We start from the raw sequence: 24,063 nt of genomic DNA on the forward strand, positions 1-24,063 counted from the left end.
TTAACCCACAGCGCCACCCGCATCCCATAAGCATCATATAAATCCTACTAAATATATATATATTAAGATTCTCTTTTTGCACTGTCCATCAGTCTCTGACTTTCAGAACCAACGCTCCCCCAACTCCAGCAGTCGGTCCCAAGCCACCCACCTCCAGTTAATAATTCTTCCACTAGCTCTTCTGACACACCTAAATACACACCTGAGAATTCAGTAAGGCTTACTCAATTCTGAGGATCACCCCCCCCCTATGTATTCTACTCATGGTAACAAAAGAAGGGTGTGGCAGATGAAGTGAACTCTCCTCCAGGAAAGTTTCAACATAATCAATCTGTTAGATTTTCAGGTGCCACGAGACTATTTGCTGTTTTTTGTTGCAAAAGATTAAGATCTGGAAATAGTTGGGGGAGGGGAAAGGTTGCTTCTCTTCACTGTATACCTCCAGGCTACTCAAGCTGTAGATGAAGAACTCTATTTCAGACCAACATCTGTGAACTAACTGCAGGGTGACTGAGGCTGTAATCCTAAATACATTTACTAGGGAATAATCCCCATTGAACACCATGGGACTTCTTCCAAAAGCAAATATAAAACAAGTGAAAGACAAAAAGTCACAAAGTCATAAAAGTGATATAAAAAGAGTCAGCAGGATTAAAGGATTTTAAAAGCTCAGGATTTGTGATGGGCATCAAAATGTCAACAACAGAGATGTCAGAGAGCGTTCCACAGCTGTGGTACCACCCCTGAGATGGCCCGGTATCTACCTACACCTCTTCAAATGGTGAGACACCCATAGGAGTTCACTGAAGATCTTAATGCATTGGGTAGATACATATAGAGGCAGACCTTCAAGTAGGCCCACATTCCTGCTGTTACATTTCCCTAATATAGCATAGATTTTTACTTTATGAAAGTGTGAACACTATAGCAATTCCTTTCAGTGGCTGGGGGTGGGTGGGACTGAACTTATGCCATTAAGTGCTTGTGAGAAATAAAAATGGGTTGTAACCTGTCTCCCATACAATTCTAGATTTCTTCCTCAACTTCTCTATTCATAATTAATATCTCTCTTTATCTTGTTCCTTTTGACTATCTTTGTTCTTTCCAAGTTAAATTATTTACCACCACCTCTTCTTTTCATTTAAGCTCTCTTTATCTTGTGAGCTGCTTTCCTTTATTCTGAAATCTCTGCTGTCTAAACGCATAACCAGTTGACATCCACTGCCGTATGGCTTAAAAACCTCGGTGGGTTCGTGGAAATCATTTAACTGTGTACTTATTTGATCGTAAGGTAGGTCATGTGGATAAGGAGCCAGGTTACTTCAGAGAGATGTGAATTAGAAGGTCAAGGACTTCAGATCACCACTGAAGGAAACCATTACACATCACTCCTGACAGTCACAGATATATTTTAGCAGAATAACAGTTTAAACCAATTAGCTAATGAAACAAGGATTTTTAATAATATTCAATAAAGATAATTAAAACAACATCCTTCCATAGCTTGACCAACCCGAACACAGCTCTACAGCTATGTAAAGTGCTTTGCCAGTTAGTTGACAATTTCTCCCTTTTTTGCAGCTCTGGAATGATATCATTACAGGATGCTAATATGATATTTGAGGCCTCCAAATTTTTTCTCTTTCACACATGAGGATTGGAGAAGTTTAAAAGAGTCAAATGTTTTCTTTCATTGTTCCTTCCTTCTCACTGTACTCAAACAACAGCAGAAGTTTGAGAAAATCAAGGCTGGAGCAACACTGAGGGGCCATTTTTAAAAACAAACACACCAGTTTTAACAAGGAAAAGTAGCAGAGATTGTTACAACACAGAAGTTAACACTAAAACGCTAACACAGCCTTTCTTTCCCAACTCCCTTGTTGTTGTACTCAACCCTTGTTTATATGGCCACTTCTCCATCCTAGTGTCGCCCTTCCATCACACTTCTCAAACCTCTGCTATTGTTCAAAACCGGCATTTCCTCCCCTTTGTTTTTCTCTATTCCTGCCTTCTCTATTGCTCCCCTGCCCCACCTTGACCATGCAAATGAGGACTGTGATGTGGCACTATAAATTCTCCAATGAGGGCTGCACTCTGATTTCATGCAAATTCGAGAAAGCAAACAAATAAAAAAATAATAATGAAGTACAGTACTGGTGCTTGGAGGAGTTTATATTGTGCTATCAGTATCTATGGAGGCTTACAGAGTTTCATTGGCAAAAATGGAAAGGTCTTTTCCCCCAGGGGGCTTACAATGTAAAAAAAGACAATGTGGGAAACAAAAGGAGCCCGGGAGCTTAGGGCAAGGGACACAAAGGACCAGGGATGAATGTGAGAAAATGCACTACCTAAATTTTGATGTTTGAAAATGGAGATTAAGAAATTAAGCCAGAGGCTTTACAGAAATGGATATTGAGGAAGGATCTGAAGGACAATGAAGAAATGGCAACACATACATGTTCTAAGAGAGTATTTTATGATATGCTTTATTAGCAGAGATTTATTTAACATTGAAATAAGCCCACTGACTTTCAGGTAAAGTACAGAAGAGGATCATATATATTTTCCTAAGTCTGGGAGCAATCTTATTCAGCAGGAACTCATACATAATGAAACAGAATAAATCACAAGAGATTAAGTTGTCTTTAGTTTATAATAGGTGTGCCCTTTCCCCAAGGAATGGCAGATGTTTCAGAATCCAGTCAGGTCAAGGCTTTCAGTAGCAGAGCGTTGTATTTGCCACTAATGGTTTTATAGAATTATTGAATTAGTCATTACCCTAAAGCTAATTCTTTTCTGATTCTGGCTGTATACCAATTTTGATTCTTTGAAAAATACGGTAGCTACCGTATGTGAAAAGCAGTCTTTTTCTTTTCTTTTTTAAGAGACTTGTATAGCCTGCCTGTTATCCCCCTCTTCTGCAACTGTGATGACTTAGCAGAGCAGACCTGTCTCTTCCTTTTCTAGTCTCAGAGAAGTGCTGATCTGTGAGGAGGAAAGAGCAACTGAGAACTCAAGTTACCAGTTCAAAGAGCACAGCATTCTCTTCTAGCCATAAAAGGCTGGCAAACTCTAAGGCTAGGAGATAAATTGAATGAGTGGGCAGGAGCAGTTAGTGGATGCTCACCCAAGAAACACTTGCTACTTATCTGAAACAGGTGAATAACAAAATATAGGACTGTATAAAACACAGATAACATAATTTGGAGCACCAAAAATGGTAAGAAATGGATAGCTTCCCTGAGGCGAGCAACCAGAATCCTTTGCTTCTACTGTTTGGTCAGGCAGTTAAGCAGTTTTAAGTTTTGATGGTTGCTGCCTTTAAGCTGCCATTCAACAGTCGTACCTCAGGTTACATATGCTTCAGGTTACATACACTTCAGGTTACAAACTCCACTAACCCAGAAATAGTACCTCGGGTTAAGAACTTTGCTTCAGGATGAGAACAGAAATCATGCTCCGGCGGCACGGCGGCAGCGGGAGGCCTCATTAGCTAAAGTGGTGCTTCAGGTTAAGAACAGTTTCGGTTTAAGAACGGACCTCTAGAACGAAGTAAGTACTTAACCCAAGGTACCACTGTATTACCCAGCCACTTGCATGTAAGCCTCACTGAGTAGAGCTGCATAGACCTGCATTGCTGTCTAGACCTTTATTTCCTGTCTCTCACTCCAATACAGGGCTGCCAACCTGAACAAAATATTGGGTAGGAGGCTAGGTAAGCCACACCCTACACAATTGATCCCATGACGTGGCGCACACACAGCAACTGAATGGCAATGCCCATCAACTTTGGGGGGTCCAGCCCCCTCAAATATTTTATTGTGGTGGCTGAAGGGACCTCGGCCCCAGGAGCTGGCTCCTCTGCTCCAGTATAATTGCTAATGTTTTCCTTCTTAATGCATTGCTCCTTGTTGCTTATATACTGCTTGGTATATGCATTATGTGCGCTCCTGAAAGGACAAGCTCTAAGAGTGCTTTCCACTCAGTGGGAGCAGGAAGAATTAGCAAGGTAGGAAGCTACTTTATACCGTGTCAGAGCATCTGTCCACATAGCCAGTACAGTCTATATTGGCTGGAAGCAGCTCTTCAAGGTTTCAGACAGGAAGTCTCTCTTGACCATGCTGGAGATGCTGAGGATTGAAGCGAGGACATTTTGCATGTAATGCCATATGCTTTACCATTGAGTCATGGTCCATCCCTGATAGTTACAGGTGAACCATCACACAGAGGTTGTGCCACACCTTCAACATATATACATACACTAAAGCATAAATGCCAAAGAACAGCTGCTCTATGTCAGCAACTTTTGTGTCCCCCTGTCCCCGTCTGAATGCAAATACAGAAAAACTTTGCAAATCAGCCTCTGGCTCAGAATATACATACACTTCAAAACAAAACTGCACAGAGGATACAGAGAGAAATTCTGCTAGGTAACACTATAATATATATATATTCTTATTTGTTCATTTAATTTATGAATCACTTTTTACAATTTACAAACATAATATAAAAACAGCTATAAATAGCTTATATACAATGCAAAACAAAACCATAGAAAGACATTCATTTTGTATTGTTTTTAAACCTAAGGGAAGAGGTGTTTTGATCCAGCTAGAAAAATCTGTTGGAGCAAAAATGTCTTCACTTGTTTTCAGAAAGTTAGTAGGCACCTATTGCATCTCAGCAGGGATGCTATTCCACAAAACAGAAGCAGCCACACTAACCATAACTCTATGTTATGGGGAGAGCTTCTGCTACTTTGGGGACTCTTAAGGAGAAACTCTTTGCAGAAGGCATTGCTCTACTGGGAATATAAGAGAAAAGGCAGTCCCTCAAGGAAATAGGACCTGGGCTGCATTGGGCCTTATATATTAGTACCAAAACCTTGAATTTAGCCCAGTAGCAGATTGACAGCCAGTGAAAATTCCACAGACTAGGTGTTATGTGCTGGTGGTAGTTTGCCTCACAAGCAACCTAGACACTGCATTCTGTGCAAGCTCAAGGGTAGCCCCACACATTCCTCAATCTAGGAATAGCCTCAGCTCTCTTACTAGCTGAACCTGATAAAATGTACCCCTAGCCACTGAGATCACCTGGATCTAGAATTGTCCCCTAGAAATATTTTTCTCTCTTAATGCAAATACGCTTGAAAGCACATCAGCTTTGGCCCTACAATGCCTAAATTATCCTTTTTTCCAACAGGAGATGGATTTACAACCGGTAGAAAACATGCTCTTCTATAAACAAAGGTATCTTCCTTTTTTATATATATGCTTACACCCACAATTAAGATTTGAGCGCTTCTCCTTTCTCACACTTCTGTTTCCCCAATATAGTAGATCACCTTCTGTATTAATCCTAAGCATGTTAATTCTGAAGTCCCACTCAGATGCTGCAGGATCCACTGCGACGGTCTCAGATGGCAGGATCCACATTGTTGAGTGGGAAGGGGTCCACCTAGTCCAGGGGTCTGCAACCCGCGGCTCCGGAGCCGCATGTGGCTCTTTTACACCTTTGCCGCGGCTCCGGGGCGGATACTAGCGAGGGGAAGAGGCGCATTGTGCGCCCCGACACTCCCCACTGTGGTGGGCGCTGTACTGGCTGTGACATCATTAGTCACGCACCGTCCCGACGTCACCTTCCCGCCCGCCCGCCCGCTACATTGTAAGGGGCATGTACGCTGGTCACTGCATTGAAAGGGGGCATGTACGCTGGTCACTGTTTTGAAGGGGAGTGAAGAACACACACACAAAAAGGTAACTTGTTAATTTAACGTTTATTTCTATGAGGAGGAGTAATTCTGAGGGGTCAAACAAAGAAATAATAAAAAAGTGACAAAAAATTATTTTTATAATGACGTGTTTTGCAGGTCCCAGTTGTTTTTCTTCGGAAACTGGTCCAAGTGGCTCATTTTGTCTTAAAAGGTTGCAGACCCCTGACCTAGTCCAACTCCCCGCAGTGCAGGAATCTCAACACACACACTCCCCACCCCCCATTTGAGGGGGCAGCATTGCTTGCTGTTTAACAGCAATGCGTTATTTTGCAACGTTTATCTGCAACCATTTCTAGACCGTTCCTCTGTAAAGCTTCCAAATGCATTCTTGTGGTGGGGAGCGGATGCGCTTCTGCTCCGCAAGGGGTCCAGACTGGGGATTCCGTTTGCACCAACGCTAGCAGCCCGTCCAGATCAGCCAACACTTCCTTAGAACTTTCATAGCCGAAGCGGCAGCGACCTGGCTTTAAAATATGGAAACCCTCAATAGCGGCGCGCTTTGCACCTTCAGGTGCCCGAGAAGCAGGCCCCGCCCCGCACAACCCGGCCAGCCAATCCTGCCTCTCTCTTCGCCACGAGCCCAACTCCCGGGAAACGCGTCCCACTCCAGGAAACTGAAAGCTCCGCCCCGCCCTCCCCACGTCAAGCGCGTCGCGTCGGCGAACGGGCGTAAAGTCTCGAAGAAGCGCGCAGCCCCGCACCAACCGCCGCTCGCGAGGTTACCGTTGCCTTTTTCCCTCCCCCACGAGCAGGCACGGGGCCTCGCTGTCCCGCGCGCCGTTGGCGGGCGAAGGGGCTGCCGGGAGTTTCTCTCTCGCGCGCCTTTCCCGCTGTGAGGGAAAGAGGACGCGGGCCTTTTTCTCCCGTCTGACTGACGGGCTCTTTCGCGCTATATGCCGGCGACGCGGTGGCTGCTGCTGCTGCTGCTGCTGCTGAAGAGCTTCCCCGCGGGCTTCGGGGCGTTTCTCGGGAGCCGGCATCTCTCTGCCCTCGTCCAGCCTCAGCCGCCGCAGTACCTCGTCGCTTGCCGGCTTCCAGAGATGGGGTGCGAGTCTATTAGTAGGCGCGTGGTAGTGATGGCGGCTTTCAGGGAGACTTTTCCTGTCACTGGATACTGTTCCTACTACCGGCGGCGGCGGCGGGAGCAGCTTCTAAGTAGCCCCGCTGCTGCTGCTTCCATGCTGCACAGCCCTTCTGCAGGAGGGGCCAAAGGAAAGTCTTGACCAACTCCCCGCCTTCCTCCTCCCCTCCCTTTCCTAGCTGCCTGCAGCCGCGGGAGTCTCGCGGCCACGCCGCCGCCACCATGGGCTTTTTGGACAGGCTGAGGAAAGACTGGTTCATTCTCGGAATAGTCCTGGTCATCACGGTGGCCAAGCTGGAGCCGGCCTTTGGGGTGAAAGGGGGTAAGTCTGGCCGTGGGCATGCCGTTGCCTCATGAAATGCGTGTCAGCCCTGGATTCCACCCCCCCCTCACATGCCCCCCAACTCGCTTGTTTGCAAACAAAGAGGAAATTGGGATTTTTAAATATGTATTAAAAAGTCGGGTGTCGGGTATATGGGGTCCATTGCAAAGTGTTGCGCTCTCCACACCGTAGCAGAACTGGAGGAAGCCCACGGCCCGAATATCTGCACGCTGCTTGGGGATTGCTATCCGATCCCTTCTTTTTTTTGGCCGCTGCAGCCATTCTGAGGTTTAGTATAGCTCTTCCTTAGCGCTCCAAAACTCTTCGGCAGAGGAGCTGCGTTGACACGTTGCACACTAGGAGCGAGCGAGACGACCCAACTTCCGCGTGGTGACACCCAGCAAGCAGGAGGGGCTGAGCTCTGGGGCGGGTTGAGCAAAATTAAGTCCCAGCAACAGATAACATTGAAGGAGATACGTGGACTCCTTTAAAAAAATGATAATAAATTTGATAACTGCAAGCACCAAGCAGTTGCAAAAAAAGGGACAGGGATTTAACTCCCTCACTCCCCAAATCCATTATTGTTTCCCAGCCAGTGTAGAACCTTAAAAGTACATTGACTAGCTGGAAACTCTTGTTCTGCTATGAGGCTATGTAAATGAACATGGAGAGGGGGAAGTCATTCCCAGATTGGGAAATTATTGGGTTTGATGTAATCCTTGTATGCTCCCACCTTAAAAAATGTATGTGTGCATCAATAATTTTCACAGTAATAGTTGGTAAAACATAATCCAGAGGAGGTAGTTTTTCACATCCGTGAGGACTGAGTTAACAATGAACTTAAACGAATACACTTGTTAACAGGGAGCAACTTCCTTACTTCCACGTACTATATCCATTTCACCTGGGAAAATTACTTCTGTTGAATCTGGGATAATTACTCCTCTTCTGGAGAGAATTACTTGGAATGCATGAATTATGTATAGCCATTCCCCTAGTGCATGAGTGAGCTTATAAAGCAGTTGTGTTAGTTTTGTTTTCTTCAAATTATGGGGAAGAGCAAACTTCATTACCATTGGGCCCTTTTAAAAGCATATAGGTTCTGAACACACCACCAAAAACTGTTGTGAATAAAGCACATAGACTGCCTGTGACTCAGTAATACTGTCTATGTCTGCTGCACAAAGAAAGAAGCTTGAATATTAAGACTCAGTTTGTGGATTTGCTAAATAGCCTTTGACATACCATAAATGTACAAGCTGTTCTTGTTCAAGTGTCAAAATGAAATATTGAGCACTGAGTCAAAAATATGAGTAGGAATATCTTCCTTTTTATTTTAAAATGTACTGGTGAGTACTTAATGCCATATCCTCTCAATTAGTGTGTGCCAGTGATGTGGGATGGAAAATTTCCAAATGCTTAATTTTTATCTGCATAAAATGTTCTGTTTCAGGAGTTCATTAGAAAAAATGAATGGGTGTCCAATTGCAAATACAGTTAAGGCAAACTTGGCAGTTTCAAAGTTTTCTTTACTAAATGCAAGTAAAATAAACTTGCTAAATTAGATCACTCCCTCGGGATGCAAACTGACATTTTTCTTATGCACGTTAGCTTAATTTCCATAGAATTCCCCCTCCCTATTATCTTATGCATGTATACATGAAAGTAAGTCCTACTCATTTTGTCCCTAATGGAGTGGCAAGATGTAAGAAGTGGATGCAGCTCTGACAAAGCTATACTTGCTGAAATATCTTCTACACAGATTTCTGTTAAAATTGTAGGATACCTGTTTTCTCTTTTTCATATGGTCACCTATCCTTCCAGGTAAACATGCATAGGACATTGCTGTCATGTTTTGAAAATGGCAGTAAACAAAAAGCTTTGAAATTGATGCAAGGCAAATGGCTCTTTTAGCTAAAACTTATATAAAATGTATAGCTTACTTGGTCTGCAGATTCAACCACTTGCTTTAGCTTTTTTGTTCTATTTATCTTCTAATTTTGTGGCCAGTTTTTAGATATCCCAGAAAATGTTTATTGTCTCATAGCACATGGCTTTGTAGGAAGAGCTGCTAACTTTTGTGTAGAGCTTAACAAAAATATATTTTAAATAATGCTATGAGTTTAATTCTGCAGATTTTACTATGGGAGTGCTCCAGTGTTTAAAGAGGATTATCTGTTAAAGTAGTAATTTTAAACTGGACAGTGGGGCATTTTGTCACATACCTTTTCCTCTTCAGTGCATTGGAGCACATTTACTGATGTAATTCCCACTCAGTTCAGTGACTTTTTATTTTATCTGTGGTGATCCAGACTTGGCTCCTGCAGTTGCATCTGTCATGTATCACTGGTCTTCTGCCATCTGTAAGCTTGACAGCCTTTCAGTAGCCGGGCTAACTAGTCTTAGGCAGTTATTCTTTCAAGGTTTTTGGCCAGCAATTGTTTACAAATGTATTGAGCATTGCATTTAATCACTCTTCATTTATTAAGGAACTTTTATGTCCAGGAGACCACTTCTTTCCCTATATCTGACTGCAGGTTAAGAGCACACTTTCCAATCTAGTTTTCTGCCAGGTTGGCTTATACTGCCCAGTGGAAGGCTGGAACCTGGACATGAAGTTCTTGGGTTCTTAATCTTCAGTTCCATGACTTCATATATTTTGCACCTGAATTTAGAAATGTTGTAATTAACCCTGAGTCAGAAATCTGGCTTAATAATGGCTAGTAATCTGTTCTGTGGTAGGTAGCATGTTGTGTTTCATTGTTTTGGTAATGAAGAATTGCTTTGCTCCATTGAGAAAACACTGGTTCCCAGGAGGTTCTGATGCATTTTATGGAAGACATAAAGTGGTGATACTTCCACATTTGCCTGTATGTCAATTCAGTGAAATGTGAGGATCGTTTGTCTGGTGTTCAGGATAAATAACAGAATCACAGAACTGTAGAGTTGGATGGGATCACCCAAGGGTTATCTAGCCCAGCCCCTTGCAAAGCAGGAATCTCAACATAGAATACAAACATTACATTTCAAAAAAGTGTACAAAAATAGTGTCAACTAAGGATTCATTCTGTTGCCCAGTTAGAGAAATTGACTGTGTTGATTGTTTGATTAAATGTGAAACAATTGGCATATACATAAAAACAGTAGTTATAAACCAAGGCACATATTTCTTTTCTCGAGTTGATGTGCATGTGTGATGTATCTGAGAAAGAAGAAAGCCTCTTCTAAGATAGCGTTTGCTACCTACAATTTGTATAATTGTATTAATGATAAGCTTTTTAAAAAAGTGCTAGCCAATTAATTGGGACTTTTAAATTTATTTCCTTTAGCATGATTTACCGTATTTTTCGCTCTATAACACGCACCCGACCATAACACGCACGTAGTTTTTAGAGGAGGAAAATCCGTAGGCATGCTACCCGTAGGCATTCCCTCCATAACATGCACAGACATTTTCCCTTACTTTTTAGGAGGAAAAAAGTGAGTGTTATGGTGCAAAAAATACGGTATATACCACTTCATAAATAAAAACAATCTCTAAGCAGCTTACATAAAAAAAAGTTCATGAAACAATTACGTAGTTAATGAAACACTTTTTAATTGATTTTTACAACTGATTGTACCAGCATTACAGCCGTGCTAAGGATGCTTTGAGGCATAGCATTTTGTGAGTGATTAGCACTGACTTAGAACAGTAGCCATTTACCAGTAAGTGCACCAGTCTTTCCATAATGCTCATCCCACACCAGTTACTTCTAGGCCATATGAACCAGCAGGAACAGTACAGCTGGAGCAATTACCATGGTGTCAAAACAGTGATAGTACCTCTAAATTTTTACTTTTCCTGCGGTCCTTCCTTTTTCAGTTCTGCTAGAAACAACAATGGAAAACTTCCTAAAACTCACTAATGACACTCCTAAGGGAACACTATCCACATACCTTAAGGAGGTGTGGGGAGGGAACATTATTTGAATTTATTCAGTGTATCAGCCAGAAGTGAACATCAATAGCTTTTCTGTTTTTCCTGTTAACAGTATAACAAATGCACAATATTTACTGTATTTTTGGTTGCCAAATATCTAAAGTTCTTTGGGTGACATATAGCATATAATAAAAACAATGAAATACCAAACACAATTCTAAAAAGTAGCATTAAAACAATTAATATAAAACTGAACTAAAATCAAAGCCACAACAAAAACATTCCAGGTGTGAAACAAGGGTAAAAGCATCAGATTTAAAAGACCTGTGAGAATAAAAAGGTCTTTGCCTGGCACTGAAACATACTGCTTATTTATTATGTGAGCCAGACATCTCTCAAGGAACCAAAAAGAGGTCTAGGTTATCTCATTTCTTCAAAACTAAAGAACAATTTTTTGTTGCTGAGAGAATGCAGTTCTTTCGCCTGTTAGCCAAACTGTGCAATTAAAAGTACTTCCCGTAATGCTGTTGCACATATAGTGTGAGGGCCTATTGGACAGTGCTTGTGACATCATTAATGCAAGCATGGAGAAGCTCCTTACTACTTTCTCGTCCCACCCACTTTCTATTCCATGTTGTGTACATCTCTTGTGAACTATAGGGCACTATATAGCTCAAGTATTCCACTATCATCATCTTTGTAGTGATTCCCATCCCCCATTCATTATGTGTGAATTTGATATTGAATTGTTGACTTTGTATTTGGACTTGCTGGATTACTCTGCAAAGATTAAAATCAATAGGAGCTGGATTTCAACTGCTTGTCCAGATATGTACCCCTATTTTCCCCTATTGAAAATACACATTAGGACAGCACAGAATCTAACTTACAGTAATTTACAAGAAGTAATTGTAAAAGCTGCAATTGGGACGCGGGTGGCGCTGTGGGTTAAACCACAGAGCCTAGGACTTGGCGATCAGAAGGTCGGTGGTTCGAATCCCCGCGACGGGGTGAGCTCCCGTTGCTTGGTCCCTGCTCCTGCCAACCTAGCAGTTCGAAAGCACGTCAAAGTGCAAGTAGATAAATAGGTACCGCTCCGGAGGGAAGGTAAACAGCGTTTCCATGTGCTGCTCTGGTTCGCCAGAAGCGGCTTAGTCATGCTGGCCACATGACCCGGAAGCTGTCTGTGGACGCCGGCTCCCTCAGCCTATAGAGCGGGATGAGCGCGCAACCCCAGAGTTAATCACGACTGGACCTAATGGTCAGGGGTCCCTTTACCTTTACCTTTAATTATAAAAGCTAGGGCTTTCTTCGTAGCTGGTTTTACAGGGGAGGGTTAATGTTAAAGAAGGCCTTTGCTTTTATTCTTTAGATCACAAGTTTGTTAGATTTTTGTTTCTGCAATATCCAAATCTTATTACTTCCTTGTCTCTGTCACTCCTTTGTATATGAATCATAACCCTTCATATTGATCTTGAATGCATTGACTGCACTCTGGTAGAGCTGGGCTGCTTCTGCACTTCTGCTCTTGGCTATGGGAAGAGAAGAAGCCAGTAAGCTTGGTTTTAACCTCATATAGTCTTCAGTGGGAACCACTGTGTGTGTGGAGGGGCCTGTAAGTCTTATGTGGAAATCAATCTTGGCTGTCTTGGTTTATTTTTGTTTATTTTTTGTATTTGTATTTTCAGGACCACTGAAACCAGAAATCACCATCACATACATAGCTGTTTCAGCTATATTCTTTAACAGTGGGCTCTCGTTGAAAACTGAGGTACTGCAAATGAATGTTAATCTTTCTCACTTTTTTTGTTGATGGGAGCATCAGGCTGCTAATGGCATAGTACCAACAGCCGTCAATATGTGCTTGTAGTTTTAAGAGACTATATGCATCAAGAGTGGGAGAAAAAGATGTAATGGATTACATCCCTGTACCCATAAATGACTGTCACAAGGTCCCTTATTGCTTCTGTATTAAACTTGATATTTTGCTATTAGTTTAACATGGAAATTATCTGTATGGATTGTGTTGAGTCTACACCTGCAATCCTACAGTGGGTCATTTGCAAAGTATTTACTTGGAGTCATTTTATTGATTCAAATGGAACTTGGGTCCCAGAGAATTGTGATCAGGCGACTCTAATTTTGGTAACACAGGTGTTTCAGAGCTGATTCTGCTAGTATGGGCATGTGGCTAGTAAACTGGCATTGAACCAGCACCAGCTGAACAGCCCATGTGATCTATTGAAGTTAGGTATATTTTAGAGCAGTGACATCCTGTTTTCCCCACGCTCCTAATTATGCATTGCAGCATGACCTTGGTGTGTGGGCAGCTTTTGTAAACATGTGTTTAATATCACCACTTATCTCCAGCTGTTGTAAGTTTGTTCCCAATTTATTATTTCTCCATGTGTAATCTGAGGCTCAGAATTTAAGTCCTGCCGTATTTATGTGGTAAAGTAGGCTTGGAGCCACCTTACATAACACTGGATGGCTTTTTGCTAAGTCATTTGGGGGGGGGGGGTTAGCTTTAGATAACAGGGTTGTTTATTTAGGGTCATAGCTTGACAGATATTGAAAATATTGTTGCACTAGGACTAGCCATTTATATACATGCATATATATGCTAGCTAGTCTTTTTTTGGGTGGAGGCAGGGCTAACCTTTGGTGAAGTCTTGCTGCTATGTAAAGCTCTAAAGCAGCCTTCCCCAACCCTGGGTCACCAGATGTTGTACTGTAATTCTCATCATACCTGACTGTTGGCCATGCTGGCTAGGGATAATGGGAGTTGGACTCAAAACACCTGGGGACCCAAAGTTTTAGAAGACTGTTCTAAAGTCTTTTTTTTTTTAACATTGTAGGTACAGTTGTCACCTGTCCAGTTGTTAAAATGTTTAATTTGAATGTGTATTTTACTATTAATCTAGCTTATGCTTAGTTTTGACAATGGGTGATTAAAAATTTGCATGCATCAGGACAGGTGAAGCAAAGACCCTTTTTTACAGAATTGGAGAATAGGCTTTTTGAAGCAATATGTATCTGACATATATAATAATGATACCAACTTAAGCAATACAAAATAGAACTGACTTCAGCTGTTAAAACTGCAACCTCTTCTTCTCTTGTTGCTTTGTAGGAGCTGACAAGTGCTTTGATGCATGTGAAATTGCATCTTTTTGTCCAGATCTTCACACTTGTATTCTTCCCAACAGCAATATGGCTATTTCTTCAGCTGTTATCTATCACACCTATAAATGAATGGCTTTTAAAAGGGTATGTTTTAACATCTAAAGGGTGAAATATTTATGGCTGCTTTTCCAGAAATGTGCTTTCGGTATCATTAGGGCTGATTTTTCCCTCCTGTGTATGTGATTTTTCTGCGTACGTTCATGCTTTGACACTTGCTGTTGGAAAAAAAATATGTATGCAAAACATTACTCTTTCAAAATCTTGGTCTCATGTATCCAAAGACTTGGCAGCTAATTTTATATGTAGGGACTTACTCAGCAGATCATGCCTCTTCTTGACAAGCCTTCTGTATTGAATTTGCTAGTTTAGGTTTCAAGGACTAGGAGTAAAGATGGGGGGAAATTGGTGGTAGAATAGAAGCTTAACTGTTTGAGTATGTATGAAACAGAATATGTTTTTTCTATGATGGTCTGTTGACCCATGGGGAAAGTCAATCAGGGGTCACAGTTGATGGCAGGCAGTGCCAGAGCCAAAAGCGAGTGGAGCCGGCAAGATTACATGGTGATCTTTCTCTTTACCTATTAGCTTCCCAGCTATTAGCTTCCCAGCATCTTTAATTATTTTTTCACTCTCAAATTCTGACTAAGAAAAGTCCTTTGCCATGATGGTAATTGTTTTCAATGCAGTATGCCCCTCCCCCATTTTATCTGTAAATGCTTTCAGAGATCAAAAGCTATAGAAAATTGCAGTGTATGAATATGGCTGTCAATGTGAAGAAAAAATATCAAGCACCATATTGCAGCATATTCAGCTAAATTCTATAATGAAAGCAGTTCAAGTTGTATCCTTTTCTAGAAGTACTCTTTTTTTGCCTCTAAGGAACATAGCTGCTTTATTTATTTATTTATTTATTTATTTATTTATTTATTTATTTATTTAGTGTGCCAGTATGCTACCGTTCCATCTGCGTATTGCTCATGGCAGATGATAAAAAGAAAATCAGAATACAAACTGAAACATACTCAAAATACACCATAAAAACCACACACCAATAACCGCGCCAGTCATGCATACAAGCAGTGGAAATGGAAAATGATTAAAAATTGGTTTGATCCCAAAGAGGACTTCATTGAGGGCAGAGGAAGCCCCAAAGAGAACAGAGGCGCAGCAGGGCTTTGTTAAGGCTGCTCAGGTTCCCATGTGCAGCCCCACAACCCCAGCTGCTTTTCTGCATAGCCTTCAGCTGGCTCCAGAGCTTCAAGAGAGCTTCAAGAGAGAGTTGTGTGGAGAGAGAACCTGAAAAGAGGGAGCTGGAGAGCAGGAAAAAAATGGGTGTTTAGAGACTTTTTAGAGGGTGTTCCCACTTAGGCGATTTTAGCTTATGCCTGCAGGGGCTCAGAACATAACCCCCGCACAAGTGGGGAGACACCTGTACAAATGTAAATGCTGGTGTGTAACTATTCACAAAGATAAGACCCAAATATTTAGGAACAGGACAATTTTTATTTTACTCTCCGTGAGTGAAGTGTTGAATTGCAGGTAAGCTGTTAGAAATTCAAGGCAAAACAGTTGCAAAACAAATGTGGTTTGAGGAATATTGTTTGTACATCTTCTCCCAGTAATGCTATTTAGAAGGTTTTTTAAAGTGCAAAGCTGTGTGCCACTCCCTCAACTTTAACTCCAGTATGTAGAAAATATTACAGCAAATATCTGTTTAGGGCAATTACTTACATCTCACTCACAGGCTGTCAGTCTACATTGTATATTATTAGGCTGCTAAATACTGTATAAGAACATTTTATTGTTTACCTCTGGTATAATAATGCTGCCTCCTTTTTATTTCTTGGTCTCATCTTTGCCACATAGTATATGTTTTGTTTAGCTCATACAATATATTGTCATGGTCGTCTTTGAGACTCTTGTCCTAACTAGGGTTCATTAATAGCAAGAATGTGATCATAATGAACAGTGCTTTTCCATAAGGGAAGATCTTGTGATGCAATTCATCTGTCCTTTCATTGTGTTCTGGTTATTATTTCTCTTCTGGCAATGTTATAGTGAGAGCAATCGTACTTGAGATTTACATGGGGTCATCAGCAGGGAGCTGGACCAGATAGCTTTTGCGATTCCTTTCAACTTTATGATTCTTTAGCACTTTCTGACTTTGAGGTAGATCATGTTTCTGTCTCCTTTTTGTGGGTAGAGGGCAAAGAGAGGATAGAACACATGAAACTGCCTTATACTAGGTCAGACTAATGTCAATTTCATCCAGTATTGTCTACTCTTAACTTGGTGGCCTGTTGCTTGTTCCAGGATTGAACCTGGCACCTGGAGGCAAAACATATGTTCGTCCACCGAACCAGGGGTCCTCCCCTAAGACCACTTCAGATTTCTCTCAGCACTGTTGCTAAGCCTGCTTGCAAACCACATCCTCTGAAGCAGAGAATACTTTCTCCAATTCCAGATATATGATGGATGGGGGTGGGGTATGTAATAATGAAAATTGTACTCCGCATGTGTTCAGGGGTCCTCTTGTTTCTGGAGCTGAACCTTGAAAGCAGATTCTGGGAGTGAACCTTAGTAGGTTCAAAGTAAGCTTTATATGCACATCCTCTCAGGAAGCTTCTCAAATTAATGCATGTATTACCATATCCCCAGCAGAAACAACCACTTATAATGTAAAGGCAGAAGTTCCTGAAAAGCTACTCAGCTCTTTCATTCTCAGGGCTTGCCACCTTCCTAGATTACTCCTATCTGTACAAATTTACCAAACATTATTCACATTAAGGCAGTATTCTTCAATCTTGGTTCCCCAGAAGTCATTGGACTACAATTCCCATCATCCCTCAGCTGGCCTGGAAAGATGGGAGTTGTAGTCCAACAGCGTCTAAGGGCCCAGGTGGAAGAACATTGCATTACGATTTCTCTCTATAAATCTGGAAGGGGTAGAAAAATGCTTTTTAAAGAGCAAACATAAATGCTTGGAAATTAGATGTATTGACTACACCTGGAAGCTAGAATTTTACCATGCATGGCACAATCACAGCGTGCAGTGAGCACCTCCTTGCTTTCCTGTGAATGGTGGGACTGGTACTCCTGCCACAGGATGTAAGAGTACATCCTGTAGCAGAAGTCATCTTAGACTTTGAGTTCAGGACCGGAAGAGATTTTAGCATGTTAGTCTAGTTCAGAGCATCTGCGAAGTTGGATTTCAATTTTCAGTGTACAGTATATTCCTTGGCTTCAGTTTTTAATAACAGTTTTCTATCTCCTTTCCTGTCATGTCTAATAGATTGCAAGCAGAGATTTTTTTTATTAAAAAAATTATTGCCAAGTGCCCAGATATTTTAGACTCTGAATAAATAAAAGCAACAAAACAAAGCAGAGACAGTATGTTTACCTAGGAATGAACTGAGGCTTGACCCAGCCAAAATTTACAAGGACAAGCATCCTACAGCCGCCACTCCATGGATTATTTTCCATAACTGATGAGGGATCTTGGAACATTTTTTGAATTTAATAGATTGGTAGGTCATGCCTCAGAGCAATCTACTGCCGCACACTCCATTAACATGAATAAAGTTTGAACAGTTAAAGTGTTTAGGGAATTGTAGCTTATGCCTCAAGAGCCCTGCACTGAATATCATAACACTCTGATTTACAGAGAAAAAACAAAGCTTTATAACAAAGCTTCTTATCCTGTTTTGTGTAGAATGACTTCTGCAAGCTGCTCATGTATCTGTATACATCTGAAAAGGAATGAGCAGTAGACTGCAAATGGATTTATCAGAAGACCATGTGGTCTTCCTTAAAGGGAATATTTAGCTTCTTGGGCAGATACAGAAACAGCTTGTATGACTTGCCCATTATCCCAGTCCAGATCTACTTGTGCATTACAGTTTGAGCTACTCCATTTACTTTCATGGGGCATGTAGCATACAGATACTTGCATGCTTGTGAATGGGGTAGCCTTTGTGGACTCAACTATTTTATCACAGAATTGTGAAGTTGGACGGGACCAAGGCGGTCATCTAGTCCAACCCCCTGCAGTGCAGGAATCTTTTGTCCAATGTGGGGCTTAAACCTACAATCCTGAAATCAAAAGTCTCATGCTCTACCAGCTGAGCTATCATACCATCTCAGTTAAGAAATCTCTCCTGTTTTTGTATTCTAGTCACAAAACAAAGAATATTGGTATTCATGGTTTCTGAATGTAGTGTGTAATTTTGCCCATTCTCCTTTATGGGTTTTGTGATTAATTTCAATGAATATTACATTTGTATCTGTGTATGTTTTCTGCCCCTTAGTTTGCAGACAGTAGGCTGCATGCCGCCACCTGTGTCTTCAGCAGTGATTTTAACCAAAGCTGTTGGTGGAAATGAGGTGAGTTGATTACAGTTTTATTTTATTAATTTTTTTTTATTTAAATGCTTTTGTGCAAAAGTTTTCTTTCCTTAGAGTAAAGTTGACTGACAGATCATGAAAATGCCACTTGAGATCCCATCAAATAACAATACCTTCAAATGCAGAGGTGTAACTTTTGGTGAATATTTTGAAACCTTGGGGATACATACCCTTTAAACTTTCAAAATGCCTATCTCTTCATGACCATAGCTCTTTTGCAGTTGCACCAGAGCCAGGATGGATAGGCCTATAGAGTGATTATTGCCTGCAGTACAAGGATGAAGGGAGAGCAGGAGAGAAGCCTCTCTATCCTTAAAGGAATATCCTACTTACCTTCCCCTCTTCAAGTCAGGTAGGGAGCCTGGCAGCAGAGACCACTGGACAGGCATGGGCACACAGCCATTTGGATCTAAAGGGAATCTATAGGTTTGAAGTGGTGGTAGGGGAAGGGGATTGGACTGTGCCACATGTCCTTAAAACTCCTTTCCTCCTTGAATGGATCCCAGGTGAGGGGTTGACTTCCTCCATGTCCAATTTTCACCCCTCATCATCTTTTTGGTGAGGGGATTACTTTCCAATCATTTCTGGGTGGTTCTATGCTAAAGGTATGTTCTGTCTTCACTAAAAATCTTTAAAGGAATCCTATTTATGATTCTCATGATTTGGTGTTACGCATTTAAATCTGTACTAAATTCCTTCATTTTAATTTGGTGTTACTTAGTGTAAAGAATATTATATTTTTAGATCTAGTGATGCCTCCAAATCTAAAGCCTTTTCGGAAACGAAACCTTGGAGAGTCCCATGGGGCAAGGTAAATTATTGCATGTGGTGAACTCTTTAAGTCATAGACCAAGGTCAAGGCAGTAGGAGTCTTATTTGAAAAAGCTTTTCTCTCTGCTTGGAAAGCAAATGAAACCTCTCATCATTTAACTTTAAAATTATAGCTTTAAGAAAATTTTCACTGCAGCTGAAAGATCAAGTTCATGGCAGACATAAAGGACTCGGAAGTCCTTTCTCAGATGTAACTGTGGAACCCCTCGTGCATTCTTGATGGAAAATAAAGAGTTCACAAAGATCAGAATCTTTGTAATCTACTGAATAAAATCAAAGGCTTCACAAGGCAGAAAGGAATACATTAAGTCTTAGACTGCTTTATTTTATTTAAGACAATACTTTTAAGGTAACTTTATTTCAATTAAGATTATTTATTTAAAATGTAATGAAATAAAAGGTTTTGAACATTTTATCTGTTGAACATACCTCAGTGATCTGCTTTGCATGCAGAAGGTTCCAGGTTCAATCCTCTGCATCTCCAGGTAGGGCTGAGAAAGGCTCCCTGCCTGAAACCCCCAGAGAGCCACTGCCAGTCAGTGTAGGCAATACTGATTTAGATGGACCAGTGATCTGACTCCATATAACATTTCTTCCAAGGAACTCAAGGAAGTATACAGTTCTCTCCCTTTCCACCTTATCCTTAAATGAACCTGTGAGGTAGAATAGGGTGAGTGAGTGGACCAAGGTCATCCTGTCAGCATGAAGCTGAATGGGGATCTGATAAAGTAAACACTATACCACGCCATTCTGGATTCCATTTGGCAAATGCTCCTACATTAGCATTATAAGGTAATGCACTTGGGAGTCCTGCATTTGCATTAGGCCCTCGCATGTTACCCAAGTTTGCCATCATGTGTAATACCCATTTAGAGGAAATAGCCAGTTCCAGCTCTCTTAAGTGAATGTATGGCATTCACATTTTATATTTTTAGCAATGGATATAACTATATTACATGTACATATAAAAAAACACCCCGCAACACTATATGTGACGGTCAAGTATTTTTAAAAACTACTGTCAATTTTGCAGATAACAGTATTGTATCATACTGGTTTTTGATATCTGTGATGGTATGAGTCAGAACCGGAAAAAAAGCAAGCCATTTCTGCAGTAGTGCCATTGAAGTTTGATACTGCAGCAGAGCCACTGATTTTTCGACTTTAGCCAGAGTGGTACAATTTGTCTAGTCAGGAATGGGCACAAAGCTCATTGATGGCAACTCAGCTGCTTGATCTGTATGAATTGCCTTAAGTATCTATGACATACTAATTAGAGTGATGTCACATGCAAGTTATTACGGTTTACATCTTCTTTTAAAGAAAGTGAAGAATTTTACTAATACTATGGAAGGCACTCACAGTGCTGTTTCATTCTGTTCTCTTGGATAAAATTGGAAGGGCTGTATAGAAATGGGAAGACAGGCAGACTGTAAAATGCAGCCAGACCATCCATTGGACAGATAAAATGTTTATTGTGCCGATGATGAAGGTGAGGCAGCTATTGGGTGTATTGGGCATTGTTGCATAAAGGAAAACTCAAGAGGAAAAAAAGGAAATGAAAAAAATGCATGAATGCTCCTTGTGCTGATCTTATCAGTGGAGAAAGCAGATGTCCATCAAATGTTTTCCAAAGTCAAGCCCGGTTTTTAGTGTATTGTTGCTTTCGTTATTTTTAAAAATTCTCAATGTTCTAATCACCCCACTATCTTCAAACTGTTTATAGTTGGGAAAGGGGAGAAAAAGAATCTTCCATACTGAATTAACAATAGTTGTGGCCTTGCAAAAGATGTTATTTAAATTTGTTCAAAAATAAGGCAAAACTGTTGTATTGAGTTTTTCTTTTAATTAGCAGGTGCCAGCTGTTCTAGGCAGAGAACACCTGTGCTACTTGAGGTATTAGGGAGTTCAGGTCCCAGTCTCTTTGCACACCAGTCAAAATTAGAAATAACGGATTCCTGTGGAGATGTGGGTTGTTAATGGCCTTAGCAGCTACTGTTCTCTTGACACATTCTCAGTCTTGAGATCTGAGGAAGTTACTTCAACACCTTGAAAGTGTTGGAAAACCATTGGCAAGACCAGGGGTCAGCAAACTTTCTCAGCAGGGGACCGGTCCACTGTCCCTCAGACCTTGAGTGGGACCGGACTATATTTTGGAAAAGAAAAGAAAAAATAACTAATTCCTATGGCCCACAAATAACCCAGAGATGCATTTTAAATAAAAGGACACATTCTACTCATGTAAAAACATGCTGATTCCCAGACCGTCCACGGGCCAGATTTAGACGGCGATTGGGCCGGATCCGACCCCCGGGCCTTAGTTTGCCTACCCACGGACAAGGCGTTTGGACCACAGGTGCTTTTAGCAAAAAATTGCCCCTGCTCAAAGTGTACTGAACTCAATATTTAGCTTCTCTTTACTGGTTGATAAAATCCATTGCCCATATCTACCAATAATTTGTAGAAGAGTTTTGAATGTAGTTTTAAAAATATATAAATTAGCATTGTTGAGTGAGTGAGTAGACTCTAATGTTTTACAAAACATCCCTTTTAACACGAATATATGAGCATATGCAAATCTTAAGCTTTACTTTTGGGTCACTCAATAAGTTTTAATCAAAATATTCATGTACTGGGGTGCCAATACAATACCATATCTAATATTATTGTGGTGGGAGCCCCCACCCCATCACTAAGAAGCATTTCACAATTTTGGAGCTTGGGCTTGATCTCCCCCTTTTAAATGACCATCATTTTTTAAAAAACAACAACCCTGGTCTGTTTTTGTTTGGTTTTTAAAAGTTCCAATTTAACACCTCCATGGATTCTTTCACCCTTTCTTCTCTTTATATAGCCTGAGTCTTGACAACCTTGTTGGAAGTGATCAGCCGGACATGAGGGAAACCTCTGCTGTGTTTTAAGAATACTGTAACAGTGGTTCAGTTAGTGGGCTTGAAGAGGTTATTAAGTTATTGCTTGTTGCCTGGCCCATATCGATTTCTGGCTAGTAAGCATATGGAGTAGTGTGGCAGTTTAGATGACAGTGCCGTTTTAGCTCTTATTATTGATGGGGCTGCTGGCTTGTCACGAATTGGGAGCAAGGATGCTATGCTTAAACAGGTGGGACAAGAATTGATGAGGGAGCCCTGCACCTGACTGGCTGTTTTGGGACCTGTTTGTGTTGTGGAGGGAAAGAAAATTTGTATCTCGCTGACAGAAGTTGTACAGTATCTGTCTTTGTACCTTGCGAGGCAAGAAAGCTCTTGTATTCATGGATGGAGAGAGAGGAGGGAGGGAAAATTGCATCTGGCTGCCACTGCCGGGAACCCACTTCAATATTTTTGAGTCTATGGAGCTTACAAGGCTGCTATTATCTTATTTATCATAATGCTATAGAAAAAATAGTCTCACTAGTGAAGTGGATGTTTGAAATCCTGGCTGCAGAGCAAAGACTAAATGCTTAATCATGTGTTCTCTCAATGTTGGGTGTTTTGTTTTTTAAAAAAGTATGTTGCTTTTACAGCAAAATACTTTATCCTTTACTGGAAAATGTATACCCAATATGCACAAAAATATTAATGCAATTATTCCTATTATTTTCTTCCTATGCAGATGTGTCCAAATTTGCATAAATTGCTGGAATATTTTTTTTTATTAATTACCAATTAATCTGCCTGCAACGCTAACTGGATCCCATGTTAAAACAGCTATACATTTTTGTTAATGTGATCTTTCCTGTGCATGATTGAATGGTGTGAACAAAGCTGTACAGGGAAGAAGGCCTGCAGGTCATACAGTTGGTACTACAGGAATGTTTGGTGAGAGAGTTTAAAATGTGGCTCCAGAACCATCCTGCAGAGATCTTTGAGTCCATAGGACTTTCCCCAACATCTGAACCACGAAGTGACAGATCAGGCAGCTTCAAATGATTTAAATTTTTTTATGAAGGTACAGCATACAAAAGAGCAACACACACAAAAGAATAAGCAGTACAGTGAAGGATATTGGTTCACATCCAGTTCAGGTCAAATTCCTTCTTTCTTCCTGACACTTCTCTTGCTACTCTCGAAGTTACTATTCATTCAAGCCATAATCTTTGACTATCACAATTCAAATAGTGTCCATGTGTCTCATTCTGATTGGCTCTCTCCCCTCAGTAATATCTTGCTTTCTACTGTTCCTACTAAAACCCTGATTTAAGATGAAATGCTGAAAATGTTAAGCATATTTGCTGCTGAAAACCTCTGTTCACCACCTATTTAGATAGAACTACTAACATATTCTCTCTGAGGAGATGAATAAGGGTAATGTGGGTCTACAGCATTTTATTTATTCATTAAAAATATTTGTATCCCATCTCTTAATTGCAAAGATAGCCAGCAACACATAAATATAAAATTCCTATAAAACTACAAAAAGCATCCACAAGTAAAGCAAAAATCAACAACTGCAGTTCAGAGGAGATACTAGTATCAAACCACATTAAAAACTTAGGAGAAAAAGCCACACTTTCAGTTGCTTTCCAAAGGCCAACACGTTATTTA

At 40.9% G+C, this 24,063-nt stretch overlaps 1 protein-coding gene across 10 annotated transcripts in view; it reads left to right on the plus strand.

Moving 5' to 3' along the window:
- The first annotated feature begins 6,494 nt into the window (after nucleotides 1-6,494).
- The window catches only part of SLC10A7 (solute carrier family 10 member 7), a 125,127-nt gene continuing 107,558 nt past the window's right edge, over nucleotides 6,495-24,063 (plus strand). For 5 of the 10 annotated variants that reach the window (XM_083755892.1, XM_083755894.1, XM_083755897.1 and 2 more), the window contains exons 1-4: nucleotides 6,751-7,176; nucleotides 12,787-12,869; nucleotides 14,232-14,368; nucleotides 18,592-18,667. In XM_083755892.1, coding sequence (XP_083612018.1) covers nucleotides 7,077-7,176; nucleotides 12,787-12,869; nucleotides 14,232-14,368; nucleotides 18,592-18,667 — 396 coding nt within the window. In that variant the 5' untranslated portion in view covers nucleotides 6,751-7,076. Of the gene's footprint in view, nucleotides 6,696-6,724; nucleotides 7,177-12,786; nucleotides 12,870-14,231; nucleotides 14,369-18,591; nucleotides 18,668-24,063 lie in introns of those variants that run through there. The other 5 variants (XM_083755896.1, XM_083755898.1, XM_083755899.1 and 2 more) reach the window with 5 other exon arrangements.

The sequence above is a fragment of the Podarcis gaigeae genome (assembly GCF_964106915.1).
Source record: "Podarcis gaigeae genome assembly, chromosome: 9".
NCBI lineage: Eukaryota > Metazoa > Chordata > Lepidosauria > Squamata > Lacertidae > Podarcis > Podarcis gaigeae.